The sequence below is a fragment of the Paramisgurnus dabryanus genome, chromosome 7 (assembly GCF_030506205.2).
Source record: "Paramisgurnus dabryanus chromosome 7, PD_genome_1.1, whole genome shotgun sequence".
NCBI lineage: Eukaryota > Metazoa > Chordata > Actinopteri > Cypriniformes > Cobitidae > Paramisgurnus > Paramisgurnus dabryanus.
The window spans coordinates 9755443-9776045 of NC_133343.1; the positions used below are offsets into that span (position 1 = coordinate 9755443).

The window sequence follows — 20603 nt, forward strand, 5'->3', positions numbered from 1 at the left end:
GCAAAACGGTTGTTAGGATATTCTCATTGGTTGCTAGGGAATGAATTAGTATCCACCAAAGATTATACTTCAAGCAATGAAAGGAACAATCTATGATGTCTCATAATTTTGAATGAATCTTTGCAGTGGTTTTAAGCAAAAATAGCCATTCACTAGGTGGCGCTATGACAAAATCATTTATGCAACCTCAGGTCATGACTGAGTTACATCTAGCTAATTTCATGACTATACACTTTAGTTTAGTGAAGAAACAGTTGTATGAACATAGAGATTGCTTGATATCAAAGGTTTTGTTCAATTATGAGGCCAACTAGTGGTGCAAGTATTAAAATGTTTTTGTGTGGCCTCAGACTCTGATCATACATCATTCATTTTTTGCAATTTTCGGCCATTTCTGATGGAAATTTTAATTGAACGCCAATAGAGTTTTTTGTTCAGAAGGTAATGTCATGTTCTTCGTATGGTGTTTTGGAGTCGATCAGAATAACGCTCGCGGAGATATCCGCGCATGTTTTTTAAGTGCTATTTTGCTGTGCAGGGCTAACCGTAAGGCGAATTCTAGGCATGTTTGGTATTATTGGACTCTGCGACTACTCAGGACTCCAAGGACACAAGTCCCGTCAAAATATGTCAATCACAGACAAAGTTATAAGCGTGTAAAACATTTGTCTTTCCACTAGGTGGCGCTGCGACAAAACTGGGCATGCCCCCTCAGTTCCTAACTGGCATCACAAGTACCAAGTGTTGTGTTAATTGGCTTAAGTTTGGCGAGGATACAGCCTCAAATCCGTTTTTTAGCGCTCTACGTAAAATTTGTTGAGGTGGTTTACGGAAACGGATTGACGAATCGACATGAATTCCATAACTTTTTGCCTTGAGGGTCTGTAGATGCTACATACCGATTTTCGTGGCAATCGGGAAAAAGCTCTAGGATGAGTTTGCAAAAGTAGGTTTTTCACGAATAATTCAAAATGGCGGAAAAATTTTCATGACGGAAAATGACGTCCAATCGGCTTGAGCCAAGGAATCAGAGGAAACAAGAAAAACGTAAGTGCAATTTTGGACTGTTGGTGGCGCTAGAGGGTTTGAGATAGAGTCTCCAAAGTTTGCTGTGGATATTATTTGGACGGTTCTCTATCAGTGTGCCAAATTTCATAACTTTCCTATGTACTGTTCTATGGGCTGCCATAGGCCGCAATGGCGGAAGAAGAAGCAGCCGGAAGAATAATAAGAAAACTAACGGATACAATGTTTTTTTTAATTATTCAACTAAAGTCATACACATCTGGAATGGCCATGAGTGTGAGAATATTATGAAAGAAGTTTCATATTTTCATGAACTATAAAATGTGTCAATTGTAATTATTGCACCACCATACTTTACATTTTCCAATGAATTCAAAGTACATAAAATTTACTGCAAACCACTATAATATGCACATTTACGATATATTTGCAATATACACTGCCATTCAAAAGTTTAGGGGCACTTCATAAAAATGTTATACATAATCACATTTGCATGTTTGAAATGCATACTATAACTCGGACTGAATAAAAAGCCAATCATAGACAGGAATAGACAGAACCCTCAACACTCATCCCAGGGTTATACATAAATAAACTTCAAGATTACATATTTTTGGAAATTCTCAGGAAAAGGTGGCTATTTGAATATGCTAAAATATATGGCAAATAAACAGTATTTTTTCTTTTTTTTGGGGGGGGGGGGGTGAACTATGCCTTCAATAAAAAGCACAGTGGCAAGAAATAGTATGTGAACCCATAGGAATAAACTGTTTTTTACAGTGATTTGCCATAAATGTGATTTGATCCTCATCTAGCTCACAACAATAGACAAACATAATGTGCATAAGCTGACAACACACAAAGTTTTACAAGTCTCTTGGGTCTTTTTTGATAACACAGATTAAACATTCGCAGTGCTGGAGGAAAATGTAAGTGAACCCATAGACTAATTACTTTATTGAAAGCTAATTTGTGTCAGAGGCTGGCAAACTAGAGTCCAATAGGGTTTATGCCCAGCTGCACTACTTCCTGAACTTCAGCCAGTTCCTTGTTTCCTGTCTGCCATTATTGGACAAACTGGCCAAAAATCCAGGTGTGCCTGACCTCAGTAGTCACAACAACAATAATCAGACACACCTGGATTAATCAGTTTGTCCAACAATGGCAGACAGGAAACAAGGAGCTGGCTAAAGTTCAGGAAGTAGTGCAGCTGGGCATAAAGCCTATTAATAAAATTTGTTTAAAGGTGCGGTTTAGTGCAACTTTGATTGATTAACTCTTTCCCCGCCAGTGTTTTTTTTTAAACTTGCCAGGCAGCGCCAGCATTTTTCATGATTTTCAGAAAGGTTTAATGCCTCCCAGAAAATTTTCTTCTTAAAATATATAAACATACAATGTATCAAATAAAATAAAAGACCCTCTGCTTTCAAAGAAAGAAAGAAAGAAAGAAGTTTCATCCTAGCTTCATTTGTTCACTTTTTATCATCTTTCAAATATGGATAGGTTTCTTCAAAAACACAAAATTTTTAGCAAAAAGCTGAGAAAATTCAATTTTTTGTGAAGGACATTTGATAGAGATCATATTTAGAGCAATCCTTAAAACTGACACGGAAATACAGCTGTTTGCCCTAGGGTGATACGGCCGGGTTTTATAAGTTGCGGAAGACAGAAATACTCATCATTGGCAGGGAAGCGTTTTCTCTTAATTGACGAGATAACGTCAATGGTGGGGAAATAGTTAAAAGACACTCAAACATTTTAAGATTGCTGTCCTTAAGAAGAATCAGCTCTTATGAACCATGCATCTCTAAAGATATCTGATCAAGAGTTGTTGCACTCCATAAGGCTGAAAAGGGATACAAAACAATTTCAAAATGTTTAGACATTCATCAGTCTACAGTTAGACAAATTGTCTATAAATCGAGACAATTTAATACTGTAGCTACCGTTCCTAGAAGTGGGTGCAAGATAACACACAAAACAGAATACTCAACACAGAATACTCAATTTAGTAAAAAAAACACAAGTAACAGTTAAAGGCTTGAAGACATCATTGGAACTGGCACACATCTCTATTCATGAGCACCTTGGCAAACCCCAGTGCTACTGGGAAAATATTTTATGGACTGATGAAACAAAAGTTGAATTGTAGGGATGTGACGAGATCTCGCGAGATTAAATGTGTATCGCGAGATTAAGTGTGTCTCGCGAGATTTCTTGTGTAGGTGAAATTCTGGCCGTTTCTCAAAAAAAAAGGCTGCATCCTTCGGAGGTCGCATTTTTAAACTGCATTTACTTCATAAAGACTGTCTTTTTAGAGACTAACAATTATAAAGTTTACTAATAATTTAGTTAATCGCAAATTGTTGTAATATGCTCACGACTTGCGAATGTAATGCTCAGTTAATGATCTGAAATAAACCTTAATGACGTATGCAGCCTGCATATGCGACCTCCGGAGGAGGCAGTTGCAGGCGCCTTTTTTAAATGATATTCTATGGGCATGGAGCGTTTGCGCGCTGTTTATGCGCGCTGAGCGCCTTGCGGTTTTTGCCGGCGGCCGCAGCACGCGCCTTTGAAGGAACGCTGAGAGCGGAGAAGCGCCCGACGTCATTCGCGTCTTTCCATTGTCCACTCGAATGAGGGGAGATGCGGGCCTTACGTTGTGGTGAGGTAAGTTTACAGTTGCTTTGAAGAACCGGACTCCACTCGCTCACTCTCTCCTGCGTGTTTGTGCACCTCTCACCCTCAAACAAGGTCAGATCAAGCGCCCTCTTTTTAAAGTTTCTGCTAATATGACAGTCAACAGCAAAAGAACGCACGCTTCAATATTTGATTGACAAGACAGCTGACTAGGTGGTTGCCTAGCAATATTAAAAGCCGCGTCGACACGCACTGCTCTTTTTTTTTTAAAAGGCAGTGCGTCGCGCCTTGCGTTTCCAAGCGTTTAAAGCGTGGTTGGTATAATTAGCCTCTTACAGTGCATGCATTATATTCTGTCTTTTACTGCATTTGCTTTTTTGTTTGGGTTTCCAATAATGTTCGTTTGGGAGCTCGTATGAAGTCTGAGACGTGTTGTGTTTTTCTGTAGATCAGTGTCAGATGTGAAGTCTCAGCAGATTAAACCATCACAGAGTTTACATGATTTAATGTCTGCATGTTCATTTCTATTGTAAAGAAATGGACGTATATAAAATATTCAAATGGATTTAAACATTGTTTGGCTAAAAAATAAGCGTTTTTTTTCCGTCTAAAGTGAAAGTGAAAGTGAAGATAGCATCCGAGACGAGTCTACTATCGCCCCCTGCAGGCATTTGTTATAATATATACATAATGCTATTTATTTATAGACCACAAATGTAATGTGTTTGTTAATGTAATGTTGTTTAATGTAACTTGGTTTTAATACTTTATTTGAACCAATTATTATTGCATCTTCGTTATTATGTAATTTTAAAGGCTACTGCTCACTTGGGTCTATTTTTATTACCCAAAAATAACAAATTACTTCATTATCAGTTAGTAAAATAATTGTTAGGGGCAGTCCTTGATTAGTTAAAACATTTTAAAATAACATGATTTCAGTTTCTTATTCATTTATTTTATCATCTAGGGTTTCTTAAAAAGTGTAAAAATATCGTCTCGTCTCGTTCTCGTGAACCCAATCTCGTGTCTCGTCTCGTCTCGTGGATTAAGTGTCTCGTCACACCCCTACATTTGTTCAGGAAAAATTTGATGGTGCAAAAAGGGTACAGCTTACCAATAGTAAGCCAATGGATGATGCAGCAGGACAATGACCTTAACCATTAAAGTAAATCCACCACAGACTGGCTTAAGAAAAACAAAATGCGGCATTTGGAGTGGCCTAGTCAAACCTTGTGGAATGACCTCAAGAGAGCGGTTCACACCAGACATCCTACAAATGTGTCTTAGTTGAACTGGTTTTGTAAAGGGGAATGGGTAAAAATCCCTTTTGAACGATGTGCAAGTTTGATTCAGAACTACTGAAAGCGCTTGCTTGAAGTAATGGCTACCAAAAGAGGTTCAACAAGCTATTAAATCCAAGGGTTCACTTGCATTTTCCTCCAGCACTGTGAATGTTTAATGGGTGTTTTTTTTAAAAAACACAAGAAACTAGAATTATTTGTGTGTTGTCAGCTTATACACATTGTGTTTGTTGATTGTTGTGACCTAGATGAGGATCAGATAAATTTTATGGCAAATTACAGTAGAAAACCAGTTTATTCATAGGGGTTCACATACTCTTTCTTGCCACTGTATGCTGACAAAGAGCCAGTATGACTAGGCAGAATAAAAAAGAAATTAAGGGCTAACCAAAGGCAGACTCGTCCTGAACTCTCATTCTTTGTACATGTAGGTTGGTGGGCATAAACTCCAACTTTCTTTCTGCTTTTAGATTACTGGCTTTAAATGATGGACCTGGAGAAAAGTGAGAGAGAAGGAGAGAAAGAGACCCCTTTATCATTTAACTGTTTGTCTGCAAATATTTGAATCTGAAAGACAAAACAAACTGATTTTAGAAAACAAGTAAACATGACAGAACATTTGGGTAACTTTAGGTTTTCCAAAAGTTTCTAAATGTGACACATCAGCATGTGTTTCCTGTGTACATCTCACACTTGCAATAGGAAACTGAAAATCACACCTCAAGAATTATAAAACTAAAGTGTGAAACACAGTAAGAAGATCATAACATGGACCTGAAAGAACACACTTGCCTTTGTAGTCCTGCAGGTCCGTGATCGTATCCTGATAGGTCAGGAGGACGCTCTGGTACTGCGTCACGATCTGTCGCCGAAGATTCTCCCAACACGGAGACAACTCTCCCAACTCCTCCAGCTCGGATACCCTAAAAACACCAGAAGACACATGCATGTAAATAAAAGCACATTATGCTATAAACACATTGGCTTTCAGTGAACTGTATATGTGAGATTATGATAGACACCTGGTGGAATCATCTTCCAGTAATAGTTTGACGAATTGTCGCGGGATGTTGAGAGATAAGATGCTTTCGGCCATCTGTTCCAGGATGCGTAAATGATTTCCGTCCGTGGTTGGAAAACGATACATACGACACATGGTGCCCCCAAACACTGAGACACAGAGGGGCAAAATTAAGCATCAATTGTGCCAAGCAGTTCTTTTGTATCAAACACTGAAGTACACCTGTTGCACTAAAATCTTATTTCTGGGTATTTCTGGGTACATCCAGTTTCATGCTTTTAGTTTCACTTCTGTCAATAAAATGGAGCCAGGTGCCCTTGAGCTTGAGTATGTCACTATTAAACATAATTATTTTTTTCTTAGTACCACACACTGCACCCAAAAGGATAATATATAACATCTGTCAGTGTATCCCCAAAAGCTATTAAAAAGTATGAATCAAACACTGCATGAAATGAAGACAGGGGAGTATAACGTTTTGGTGACCCGGTTTTAAGTCGATAACACTGCTAATACACCAGTCAGATTATTATCAGCTTGTTAAAGGAAAACACCACTGTTTTTTATATTTTATTATGTTCTTACCTCAACTTAGACAAATTAATACATACTTATGTTTTTTTAATGCGTACAATTATTCTTTGTACAGCATGTTGTGAATGTGTTAGCATTTAGCCTAGCCCCATTCATTCCTTAGGATCCAAACAGGGATGAATATAGAAGCCTATTTAAAGGATGTTACATGAGTAGTTGGGGGCACAAAATAAATTTTTATTTTAAATTTTTTAACCGGATAAAAATGAGAACTATATTGTATGGCGAAAGAGAACTTAGCAGCACTTCAACCTTTGCACGCAGTAATATTAACAGAAGTTTGAGAGAGAGGGGGAGTAGTCAGGAGTGATGATGTTACTGCGCGCCGGGCAATTCATTCATGGTCATCTCGGATTTTGTTATGGATTTTACATATGTGACGCTTGACCTTTCGACGTGCTTATGCAATACGTAAGGTCACACAACTAGTGCAAGATGAGAAATTGTGATTTAAAAGTGCTTATTTTTTCTTGTCAAAAAATCATGATCCACTTGGTAAGACCCTTATGCCTCACTAATTGCGTTACTTAGTTACTTTTTATGGAAAGTAATATTTATGTTACTTTTAAGTTACTTTTGCGTAACCTTTTCTTATTTGGCTGAGGATTGATCTCTTTCAGGCCTTGCAGGTGTATTTTTATGACTGAGAAGTTCTGCATTCAGAAATAGCATATTTCCATTGCAAAAATGTCAAGCTCTGGCCTCCCATCTCCGTTTCTCACTCAAACTGTTCCCGCTCAGGCGCGCACACATAGTGCGAAATTCTACATAACTACATTTAGTTTAATTCAGTAAAACATTTTTTATCAAATTAATTCAACTAAAAAGTAACTCGCATTACTTTTTTTTAAAAGTAACTCAAATATTAATGTGTACATTTATAAAGTAATGCGTTACTTTACTCGTTACTTCAGAAAAGTAATATTATTACTTAATGCACGTTACTTGTAGTGCGTTACCCCTAAAACTGGAATATTTTCCTCAAAAAAAAAAAAAAAATTGACATGGGGGTGAGTAAGTTATCGGGGTTTTATTTTTATGAAAGTGGAATATTCCTTTAACAAGCGAATTAGCATTATAATCTGACAATACTATCCAGCAACAACAAAAGTAATCCAAAATTGCACATTTTTTGATGCTTACGGCAATAATAATCTGTGCAATGCATATTGCAGTGCTGCCACATATGGCAAACATAATAACCAGAGGTGGGCAGCTCCTCTGTACAGGATAAAAATTTTCATATTGCTGATCACAATCACATTTCAAAGTTCAAATTTCCTCCACAGGGTATGAAAAATAAGCTATTTTTCTACTTGACATGTCTAGACTTTCCTGCAGCTCCAATGATATGAGATTTGATCCCAGTGAAGGCACATACTGATAAAATGTACACCTTCTATACACTGCAAGTCATTTTGCAAGTTAATGCATAAATGTTATTGTACCAGATCGTAGAAACGTATCTTTCCACAGTGAAGCGTATTTTGCTCGAACTCCCACCGATTCTGTCAGACTTTCATCCACAGAAAGGACGGTCTGCAGATAGAAGCAAAAGACTTGCATCGTAAGCGAATGATTGAATATGCTGTGGATTAGCAGCAATAGGTTGTAATTGGGCTCACCCTGCCGTTGATGGTGTCTTGTAGTTGTTTGATTGGTGTTTGCTGATCTCTCTTCTCCTCCAGCTGCCAGGCGATGACTGTGATATTTCCCACATGCTCATTTTCTGCCGACCTGAGGAAAATCGTGCCAAATACTTTTATGGCTAATACAAAAGTTGCGGTAGACTTCTTGATTGTCCGTCATTTTGACAATTATGAACAAAACAATATTACAAAATACAATTAGGATTAAAATTTGAATAAATAAGTAAAACTGAAATGGACTGAACTCAAACGACTTTAACACGGTTTCTGAAAGGTATGGCGAAGCATTTCGAGACACAGCGCCAGATTCAGTCAAATGCACACTTGCCATCGAATGGGCAAGTTGTAATAAATTACCCTCAGTGTAATCTGTCAAAGTGACAGATGGCTTTAGATTTTTCTGTCACTGCTAAAAAATCACGCCCTTAAACAAAGGTGGATTGGTTTACCTGAGAGGTAAGTTAAGGATGTGGTTCTTCTCCTGCAGAAGCTCCTTTACTGTGAACATCGCTGAGCCGAGAAGGTACATCTAGAAAGTTAAAAGACAGTAAAGTCAAAACTAGGGCTGTCAGCATTAACATGTTAACGCATGTGATTTATTAGTTATTAATGTGTTGAAATAATTTTATGCAATTGATCGCAGTGGGCAGTGATTGAAGGCAGGAATTGCATTTTCAGTGCTGTGTAGAATTAATGGCATGTGGCGGAGTTCTTAGTGGTCCGTGGATCTGGTTTGTATGTGTGTGTGTGTGTGTGTGTGCACATGCATGCATGAAACGCAGGGCTCTGACTGAGACGGATGCAAAAAACTATGCAAAAAAGAAAACACACCTCTTGGCTGCCTTTCGAAAATTTTAATGTTACAGCATGCAGTTCAAATTCAGGGTGCAAAAGTGACTGTGCAGTCCTTCCACAAAGATGTGGAGTTTTTTTGTGATTAATGCAGACAAAAATCTCTGATCTTGCGGCACGTTTTCTTAAAAAATGCTATGGAATATGCGGGGTATTTATGCAATTTTATGCATGAAATTGCAAGAACTTGCAAAAACTGTTTGCAGCTTTTGCAGCTTTTCATTGATGTTCACGTTGAGTAATTACGTCACTTCATAACATTCCCATGGCAACAGGGGCCATGGCTGCGTTAAGTTGAAGTAAATGCAACATTTTTCAACTTTCTGCTAAGATATATGTGACTTTTTGCTGCAAAAATGCAGGGATTCTGAAATCATGCAAGCCCTCCATATTTTGCGTCCGGAAATGTGCAATTTATGCGATGAAAAGGGGGCGTATTTTTTAAAAATGCGGCCCCCGCATAAATATGCGTACTTTTGGCTGATTATGCATTGAATCATGCGATCGCATAATCGCGTTTTTCTGGAGGGACTGACTGTGGAGTCATATTGGATACACACTATTTATTTATTATATGACCCTGAACCACAAAACCTCTCTATAACTATTTAAACTATTTTTCAAGTTGTCCAAATTCAGTCCTTACACCCTTAAAACAAATGTGTTAAAATAACACATCTTGTGTCTAGTTAAGGAAAACACATCTAATGTGTTGCCCTTATTTTAACACATCTCTGTGTTATTTTTAGAACAACACACTTTGTGTTGTTTTAACACATCTTGTGTTGTCCCCTTTTATTTATTTGAACTCAAAATCAACACGAAATGACACATAATGGGTGTTAAATAGTTTAACAAAAAACAATGTGTTAAAATTGACACACCCAGGATGTGTTCATTTTAACACTTTTTTTTGTGTTAAACTATTGAACTAGATGTGTTGTCCTTAACTAGACACAAGATGTGTTATTTTAACACATTCCTTTTAAGAGTGTAGCAACACATATTACTCATAATAAATAAATGTTTACTAGATTTCCTAATGATGGCATAAAAACAATAATTTTGACCCATACAATGTATTTTTGGCTATTGCTACAAATGAAGAGTTTGGTTCCAAAAATCCATTTTGACAAATTTCGGTAAAAACGTGTTTTCTATACCAAGAAAGTGACAAGATGAAAACCACTATTTTCTGTTACAAACTTTCACATAGCATCTTTAGGTTATAAAAACATAAAAAATTCAAATCCATAACTTGATTTTCAAAGATTTATTATAAATACAAATTATTTTTTCCACAAAATGCAATAAATCCATGAAAGTGTTTTTTTCAAAATGCTAGAAATCTATTCAATCAAATGTGCATTCAAATTATTAGATGTTGATGGCTTACGTTTCTTTCCCATCACAGAAAGCCACCACAGGTTTATCAATGCTATTAAAGTATTATTTTGTTTTGTTGATCACGAAGTACATAGTAGATGAGGAAAACTAGGACTCCGTGTACTCAGCACGCTGCCATTGTTTGTTTACATTGCGTGGAATGGTGCACTGTAATTTCTGGAGTGGATTTATAGTGTTCTGTAAAAAAGGAGGAGTGGCGTTTATCGCATTTTGGGAAAAAAGGGAGAAAAGATGACAGAATAACACTGCGGTTACTGGATTTTGCGTAAAATTAAGAATTTACTTTTAAATACTGAGCTGATATAATACTGATTTTGGCAGTACCTCATTTTTTTCAAAAATGGCGTGTATTGCATTTTGGAACCAAACTCTTCAAATATACCTGTTACTTATTACTGGTTTTGTGGTCCAGGATCGCATCTAGTAATAAATAAATCTATATTGTATGCCCCCACTAATTATACTATAAACATTAGACTCTTTCTAAACTCTTTCAAATATCATTTACCATGTGGACTTGTGTGCCCTATAATTTAGGGTGACCAGATTTTTTAAATAAAAAGCAAGGACATTTCCTAATTTCCTTATTTTAACTGTCAAAATTAACCACATTGATGCATTTACCTTTAAATGCACAGTGACAGTCCGAAGGTTTATTTTGTGGCATATAGTAAATTATGACAAAAACTTTTAACAAAAATAATTAAGATTAATCACACAAAAAGGTTGTGACTAATCTGATTAAACATTTTAATCGATGGACAGTCCTAGTCGAAACTCACCGTTCCTTGTGACCGATCTTTCACGTCGTACACGGACAGCTTGACCTGTGTATGCTGGTTAATGTTGCAGTCTTGGAAGAAAGCCATGCTGCTGAGGAACATGGGATTATTTGTACCCTGAAAACCAAGGTCAGACCATTTAGAAATCAATATCAGTCCAGCAATTACGGATGAATTTTATGACCCCACTTTTTTTTAACAGTCGTAATCACAGCAAGGCTACAATGCATTTGTACGGCAAAGGCATGAGCAAATTTTGCATGTTATATGCAGAATGAAACAAAATTACAAACCAATGCACTGTAGTGTAGCTATCATGGACACAAGCTGTGTAAATGCTGTTGATCCATGCTATCACAGCATAATCTGAAATGTTTCAAAGAGCATCCTAAAGAGTACCTAAAATGTACCTTGAATGCAGTGAGTGCATCTCTGCGAATGAAACCCGTGCCCTTGGGGTCTTAAGCACTTCGCTCTACAAGTTAAGCTACAAGATCTGACTGACTTATGGTGAAAATTTGTGTCCATCGTACCTCGATGATCTCCGTCTGTGCATGTTTGGTCCAGAAAGCCTGAGGGGGCGTTGTACAGCTCACAGCGACAAAACTGTTGGGTTTTCGGTCAAGGGACGGCGTGGACAGCTCGCTGCAGACTAAACAACCACAAACAAACCCGTTCACACTGAGGGTCACAGTGGTTTGAAGATTTTCCATTGTTTATATGATGGAGATACAGTGTTTCTAGATATAATCTGGAGATATAATCAGACCACCCCGGTTAAACCACTTTATTTACAACTGATGAGAGATCGAGGCAGTCACCTAAACCCAAACGAAACTGCTTTAGAGGTTAACTTCACATAAGCAGTACAGTAGTTCTTGCAAAAATACTTCCACTTCTGCTAAATGTCATATACATTCTCAAGATCTAACCTGACAGCTTGCTGAAGTCCTATATGCCCAGCAGTCTTGCCTGCTGATGGTTAAAAAGTAAAAATGTTTTTTTGACAGCATCTCAGATAACAAAATAGTTCACCCTATACTGTTCATCGTACAAAAGACTTAAATACTGCTTACATGTTGTATGGTCTACTTTACTGTTGTTGTTGTTCTTTGCACTACCACATAGACATATAAACAACAATATGTGGGGAAATCCTGTGTGTGTATTAGTGGAAACGTGGAAAAACAAAACTGACCAAGACTGAATTCCAGTACTGGCTCATCGGGGTCTTGGCTGTTTCCTACAGAAAGACTTGTTATCATTCTTAACCCAAAAATACAACATTAAAGCAAATGCCATATAACTCTACTTCTTGAATACTACTGTATACCTGCCAATGCGAGTCCAAGCATCTCTGAAGAAAGCTCCAGTGTGTTGGCTCTGTACACCGACCACGGCCGTTCCCTCCGTGACATTGTGGCAGGGTGGTTTTGTGTGCGTGTTGTGGTTAGAATAACAGGAGCGCTGGAATCCCACACACATAGAGCCTAGCACACACTCCTGTGTGTGGCTGTTCCCTCCTCTTTGATCTGAAAGATTGAGAGAGAGATTTATGTATAGTCTTTCATATATCCTGAGAATAGGACAAAAGGTCAAAAACTGAAAAACAACACTTGTAAACATCATAACATGGTCCAGGAACTGATTTCAGCCCACATCCATGCCAGCTGATTAAATTTCGAAATGTTGAATTGACCCCTGTCTCCACAATGAAAGCTAATTTCTATTAGAAACTAAGGCTGGGACGATTAATTGCGCGATTATACTTGCTATGCTTCTCAATGAATTCTGGTCAAATTTGGCTACATACATTGGCTTTGTTGGACAAAAAAGAAGCAAGGGCAACACTGTTATGACCGCAACCTCCTTAAAACCAAGGCCTTTGATCCATCCGCATCATTAAAGGAATAGTCTACACTTTTGCCATATTAAACTATGTTATTACCTCAATCTAGACGAATTAATACTTACCTATCTTTTTTCAATGCATGCACTGTACAGCGCGTTGTGAATGTGTTAGCATTAGCCTAGCCCCATTCATTCCTATGGTACCAAAAAAAGTTTTATTTTGTGGCACCATACTTACTGGTATAACTCCTCATGTCTTTAACCCTTGTGCATCCTTGAGGACATTTTTGTCCTTTTCAGTTTTTTTTTTTTTATAACTTTGCCTGCGTTAATGCTAACTGCATACAATTTGCCACCGGTGTGCATTTTTATTGGAATTTTAATATTTCACCTTCATTTCCTTTAAAAAATCAATTTTCTACTAGGTACACAAAATACTTCCTCTCAGGACCTTTTGGACAAAAATGTCCCCATTGAAACCCATTAAAACTGCAATTTTTAATCCCGGTGCCATTCAACTATAAAATGATGCAATCTTTGTTAACAGGCTTTCATTCTGTTGGCAAGGCTTCGAAATTTTAATTTTTACTATTTTTTACCAGATGGTGCCATTTTTTTAGGTTTGGCATATAAAGCAAATTATCGCTTTATTGTTGTTTTCTGCTTATGCATATTATAGAGCCTATTAGATATATTACGAAGCTATAATTGTGTGGGTGTGTTGGTATGGATGTCAGAGTGTGGTTTGTATGTGTGTACTGAAAATTTTGTGTGTGTGTACCTGGTAATTATCACGTTGTGGTGACCAATTGTCCCCACAAAGATAGGAGTACCAGTATTTTTGTGACCTTGTGGGGACATTTTGAGGTCCCCATGAGAAAACAAGCTTATAAATCAAACAGAATGATGTTTCTTGAAAATGTGAAGTAGTAGAAGGGTTTCTGTGATGGTTGGGGTTAGAGAATGGGGTAGGTAAGGGGAATAGAATATACAGTTTGTATGGTATAAAATGCATTACGTCTATGAAATGTCCCCACAAAACATGGAAACCAGAATGTGCGTGTGTGTGTGAGTGTGTGTGTGCGTGCGTGTGTGTGAGCGTGTGTGTGTGCATGTGTGAACAGTTTGAATGAAAAAAAATATATTGTACTGGATATCACAAGACTACAACCGCTGCAAAGGAGGTGTCGTTTTTGTTCAAAAAGAACAACAGTGGCATTGTGTAAACAAACCAGCATTTGAATGGCATCAGTGAAAGTGGAAAAAAATATTAATCTATAATATTTTTATGACACTTTTTTGAAATGGACATTTTTGTCCTTTATGGACCTGAGAGGTAACCTTTTTGTTTAATCTGATACTGCATAAAAAATATGAATGCATAAAAATTAATGTTGTTGTTAATCATTGACATATCCAAGGCTGTAATACTCCAAGAAAAAAAAATCTGCTTAGCATTTAGTAAATTGAAAATAATTAAAAAATTTATTTTTTTCATAAAAAAACAGCAGTGGCATTATGTAAACAATCTAGCATTTAAAGGGTTAAAATTCTGAAAATTAATGAATGTTTGGTCATTGTGATTAGAGCTGATGCTGGTTAAAAAAATTGCATCAGTGAAAGTGGAAAAAAATATAAATCTATAATATTTTTATGACACTTTTTGGACACGGACATTTTTGTCCCCTGTGAACCTATGTGTAACTTTTTTAAATTGATGCACAAGGGTTAAATAGTGGCTTTCCTGTTTGGTACCATAGGAATGAATGGGTCTAGGCTAAATGCTAACACATTCACGACGCACTGTACAGTGCACGCATTGAAAAAAGATAGATATGTATTAATTCATCTAAGTTGAGGTAATAGTTTAATATGGCAAAAGGGTAGACTATTCCTTTAAGTCCAGGCGCTCTAAAATTTCCTGCGTGCCAATGGGTGGGAATAACAAACTCAGTGGTCTTAACACTACCTAACAACCTCTCTAATGCAAGGAAATGTCAGAGCCGCGCATATTACGTATAAGTTTAGGTGCTAGAAGGAGTCCATGCCACGCGAATTGAGTCCACGTGCGTGCGAGAAGGAATTACAAGCTCTCTCGTGCAAAGTGAAACCCTCTCATGCGAGGAAAAGTACACAATGCGCATGTTAATGAGAAACTATGATGATGATAATAATAATAATAATAACAACTTTCGCCAACTATTGTATGAAAGTCCGCTATTAGTGATATGTAGGACGATCGTCGATACACAATGTTATCGTCTATCGGCACAACCCTAGAATCTACGCCCGCCTAGCTCGACTCTAGTGAGAGCAGTGGCAGTTCACCCGTCACTCAAGTGGCCACGCCCTTAATTATGCAGAACTTTAAGACTTAATATAATTTAAACGGATGAGTTACAAAAATCAGAGAGATCGGAAGGTTGCCCCTCGACATTTCCGCTCAGAGCGCTCCTTCAAAACCTGGCATTGCATTGGCATACTTTCACACTTTCATGCACTCCTACACCCCATCCAGAACCTTTGGTTTAGCAAAGAAGCGGCGCCTTGTGTTACCTTCACAAAAGGGCACTAATTCACGTTCCCGCTCATTTTCCTTCACTTCTCCCTGCTGGTTGAATGATATTCCCATAGGAGTATGATCAGCCACATCTCTCGCTATATTCAAAAAACTACTAAAAGTTTATCTTTTCCAAAAATACTTGACAAATTAATACTGATTGTAAACACACCTCTCCTATCTTAAAAAAAGTACTTATTCTCTTTCTCTCACAACAGGTATTGTTTCGAAATTGTGAAAACTTGAAACTTGGTTGCTTTGGAGAAAAGCGTTAGAAACCATCCCAGATGCACATGACTGGTAGTTAAATTTATATTCAAATTCTGTCATATTCTGTTAATATGGCATCACAAGCACCCAGGGGCGGAGCCAGACATTGTAGACATTGGGGGCTTAGCCCAAATCTAGGAGTTCCAAAGCATGGTCCCCTGCTAATAATTTTTCTCCATTTATGGCACCTTTATAAACTCTTTTTTTTAAACAAAGTGTTCTCTGTATTATCATTTTGAAACTGTAACATAACAAATTTTGACAATGACACTTTAACTTCTCTTATCCAAAAATAGGCAAAATATTTTTGCTGTAATCCAGTAACTATGAAGCTAAGAAAGAATAACAATTTTGACTTCACTAGCAGAACAATTTCTCAAGCACTCTCTCTGATCTCTCTCTCCACTCCTCTCTCTCTCTTTGCACTAACAATTATCACACATAAGCATATTGTAATGTAAGAGATTGAGGTTTCACATTTTATAACTGTCTATCAATGAATTTCTGAGGTAAAATCATTGAGAATTTCAGTGAAATGCATATGGGCCAAACATAAGCTGCCTAAGTACTGTAACTATCTACTTTCTCACCTTTTTACTTCTGACTGACATCTTTAAAAAAATCGTACATCCATCTATAAAAAAAGAGATAGATAATATGTGCAATGAGCAAGTTTTAATTCAGTGTGATTAAATGTACTTTAAATACAACGTTATCAATGACAGTATGCAGCAGAGGAGGCAGATTAAACCGAAGTGTAACAGTAGCCATTAGCCATGCAGAAAAAATATCAGTTGACGCTATTTAACAGTATTTACATCAGATATAACTATAAATATACTTTTACAGTAAAAACGAAAGCAATGTAATAATAAACACTATGAAAAATGTGTTTACTGTGGGGAGATTCAGCATATTAACTTCAACAATTTCTTATTTGTTTTCACTTGAGTGGAGGACTGGAGAGTTTAAAGCTGAATGCTGTCACCAGTGTACTAGATGAATTCATTTTACAGATCTGAAAAGATTCGGGGCTTTTTACAAATAATTTGGGGCTTGAGCTCCAGAAGCCATCCCCTCGCTCCACCCCTGCAAGCACCAAATAAAGTTTGCTGAAGACAAACCCAAAATGACATTCAAAATGGATAAAATGAGGGAAGCAGATTGGATCTGCTCTGAAGAACCCGGTCCAACACACTTCCCCTCCCCTTCTTTCCTGTCAATCTAAATAATACAGTACAACTATAAATCAGTCTTACAGAGAACATTTAGTCCAGGACAGGACACCTAATAGAAGAGCTCCAAGATACAGATTGTGAACACTACTTCACTGAGTACTGTAGCTCTCTGAATTCGGGTGTCAGAATACAGCATACTGTACATCTGTTTACCCACCTTCAAGCACATACAAAGCAATTTGAGAATTATTTGTGCCTCCAGGAAAAAAGGGAGCTCTTAATGTAAACACAACAGACAGGCATGATAAACAGAACCTAGCTTGCCACATGTTCCAGAACAACAAGATAAGCTGTGTGATAGTATATTGTAAAAAAATTGTCTCGTATACATGCATTCACATAGACAACATGTACATATATAAACAAACACTGTCACAAGCCATAGACTGCGAAATAAATATTAAAACAGTGATGCATGATGATGATGCACTGTGTGAATTGTGTGTGTGAGTCTAAGGCCATGTTTACATTAGAGCATTTGCGTTTTAAAACGGCATTTTAAAATGAAAACGATCCTCGTTTATACTGGCATTTTAAAAAGAATCTTCATCCACACTATACACCACCATAAACCCATGAAACATGACCAATCATGTAACTGGGCATGCGCATAAAAGTGTAAAATAACTTATTACTCTAATAATAGCTTACCTTTGCGCATTTACGCAGCCTAGGGGTGTGCGATATTGACAAAAAGTCATACATGGGTCCTTTGCTGGCAACTATAACAGACACTATTTTTGAACCTATAAAAATGTGTTTGGGAAAGTCTTATACTGTTCTATCTCCCCCTACAACATATTAATATGATTAATAGGTTAATTTTGATTTTATAACTAAACATAAAGGTCTTTATGATTTAAAAAGAAAGCATTCAAGTGAACAGTACTAAACAGTAGCGAACTTGAAGCAAAAAATAAATTTTAGCAAATGCAAACTTCAATCAAACATAGTAAGAGGTGAAGTATTAATTTAGCCTACCAGAAATGCTTATTGCATTAATTTTTAAAAGTGTGCGAGGTCCGTGCACGTCAGTAGTTGTATAGGGACACCATTCGTCAAACTTTTATGACCCCCTCCCCCACCCGGTGACAGTTGCTGTCTGACAGGTCGTTTTTATGACCCCTTTGACAGGGGGGCGGGACCATCAATCAAAATCTGGACAAGTTGTCAACTTTAGACAGAAAGTATTTAATGGTTTTATTGCCGGTCATTTAGAGTGATTGTTTTTCCTGAGTGTGTTTTATGTTAAGCGTATGGTGTCATGTTTAATGACGGCTCGTGTTTCGACATTTACTGTTTATTGACATTTGATGTCAGATCTCAACCATCCTCCCACCTTTGCTCGCCCCGTGCGCTTCTCAATACTGACTTTCACACCGCGGGTGTGTTGTTGAATCTAAAGTTTTGCAACAGCATAAGTTTATTTAAAGGCAATCACTAATCATATATATATATATATATATTAGATGTACCAGGCTACGCTTAAAGCCGATGTTTTCTATCGAGCTATAGTTTCTGATCAGACACAAAGTCTGAACTAAATAAAATTTTAAACGGTTCACGAAGTCCGGGAATCTTTTCATGACATGGTCTACAGTTTCACGCGTATTAAAGATCCGGCGGTGTCTGACAAAGCGTCGGGTGATTGTTCATATCTGTCATTTAAAATAAAGTTAATAAATGTAATTCTGTCCACTATGGCAAAATAGGAATTTATTTTAGATTTAGGGGAATCTTTAACCATGTCTCTGATTAAAACTTTTGATTGTAACATCACAAGTTATTTAATTAAATATTCTGTATACGGGTATAGTTTAAGCAATGACCTGAGCCATTACCTTCGGAGCCGTCAATACTACATTCTTTAGACGATAGTCTAAACTAAATAAAATTTTTAAACGGTTCAGGAATTCCGTGAATCTTTTCATAACCTGCACTATAGTTTCACGCGTATTAAAGATCCGGCGGTGCCTGACAAAGCGCCGGGTGAGTGTTCATATCTGCCATTTTAAAATAATGTTAATAAATGTAATTCTGTCCACTATGGCAAAATAGGATTTTATTTTAGATTTAGTGGAATCTTTAACCAAGTCTCTGATTAAGACATGTGTATACGTGCACAGATGGTGACAGAGAAACTTATATATGACGTTAATAATCTTTTAAATGTTTTTAAGACGTATTCATCCCCATTTTGGGGTTTTATTTTTAATTAAAGGCTTCTTAAAACGTGTGAATATGTGTGTATTATACAAAGAGTCTTATATTGTCTGCTCTGACAAAAATAAAGTATTTTTTAGGTTTAGGGGAATTGACTGCGTGCGTCTTATAAATACAACTTGATAATACGTTTGTTTTGTAAAGAGACTTCTTTAAAGTCACGCAAGAATAAAATATTTTAGTTGTAACTGGTTAAACTTAAAGCCGATATTTTCTATCGAACTAGTCTATTTTCTGTTCAGACACAAAGTTTTCTGATGCTGATATTATGTCAGTGTGTGTTTGTGTGGGGGTCGTGTGATGTAATCTTTGAAAGTTTATGACCGAACCTTTATTGGGGAGCGACAAGAGATCTCCCGGAATCAGTTTGGATGGAGCAGAGCTGTTATACTCAAGTCTATTGGTATGTATGTGTTTCGCTGTGTTCGTTCCAGTATTTTGTATGATTTATTTAAAAACTAAAAATTCGATCTCTGGTATTGCAGCGAAATTGTCTAAACTGGTATTAACTATTCCTGGTAAATCGCGGAGAAGAGTGGCCTGAACAAAAAAGTCAGACCGAGACTAGAACCTCCCGCAGCGTAACACGGAAATCTTGGAACAAAAGAGACGCCGACTGGCTCGTGTTGTCCGGTGTGTTTTTATTTAATCCTGTTACAATAGATTTAAACAAACTGGTTTGGTTTAATATTTTCTAATAACATGTGTTATCTGTTTTAAAGGTTTGGATATCAGAGGCAAAGCGAACGTTGTGTGTACTATTGCAAAATATATAGCGGATCTCCACGGTACGTTTATCTTGCATAAGAAAATTGTTTTATTTAGATATTTGTCCTAATAACTTGTTTTTATCTGTTTACAGGTTAGGATACAGACCACAACGCTTTGGACGTATCTTTAAAAAAGATTAAAATCAGAGACTTTTTGGATTTGTCTGGGGACATTTTAAACATTTTGTGGCAAATTGGATTTAAAACATTTCGGATACTGGATACCTAGTTTGATTTGTCCACAGAGCTTGTTTAAGACGTTTTCACCGCATTTTAGGGTTTATTTTTAATTAAAGGCTTCTTAAAACATGTGTGAAAATGTGTATATTATACAATGAGTCTTATATTGTCTGCTCTGACATAAATAAATTTTTATATTAGATTTTAGATCAATTGACTGTGTGTGTTTT

At 37.0% G+C, this 20603-nt stretch overlaps 1 protein-coding gene and 1 long non-coding RNA gene across 11 annotated transcripts in view; one reads left to right on the forward strand and one right to left on the reverse strand.

Moving 5' to 3' along the window:
* inpp4ab (inositol polyphosphate-4-phosphatase type I Ab) overlaps positions 1–20603 on the reverse strand; it is a 74943-nt gene that overhangs the window by 21657 nt on the left and 32683 nt on the right. For all 10 annotated transcript variants that reach the window (XM_065240089.1, XM_065240088.1, XM_065240085.1 and 7 more), the window contains 10 exons: positions 12615–12813; positions 12480–12524; positions 11815–11933; positions 11282–11398; positions 8690–8769; positions 8217–8328; positions 8040–8130; positions 5999–6146; positions 5769–5899; positions 5365–5469 (listed from right to left, as the gene is read on the reverse strand). In XM_065240089.1, coding sequence (XP_065096161.1) covers positions 5365–5469; positions 5769–5899; positions 5999–6146; positions 8040–8130; positions 8217–8328; positions 8690–8769; positions 11282–11398; positions 11815–11933; positions 12480–12524; positions 12615–12699 — 1033 coding nt within the window. In that variant the 5' untranslated portion in view covers positions 12700–12813. The remainder of the gene's footprint in view (positions 1–5364; positions 5470–5768; positions 5900–5998; positions 6147–8039; positions 8131–8216; positions 8329–8689; positions 8770–11281; positions 11399–11814; positions 11934–12479; positions 12525–12614; positions 12814–20603) is intronic.
* On the forward strand, positions 19538–20580 carry LOC135718035 (uncharacterized). Its single transcript, XR_010520534.2, has 3 exons — positions 19538–20056; positions 20146–20211; positions 20286–20580. It is a non-coding gene; the product is annotated as an uncharacterized lncRNA (long non-coding RNA).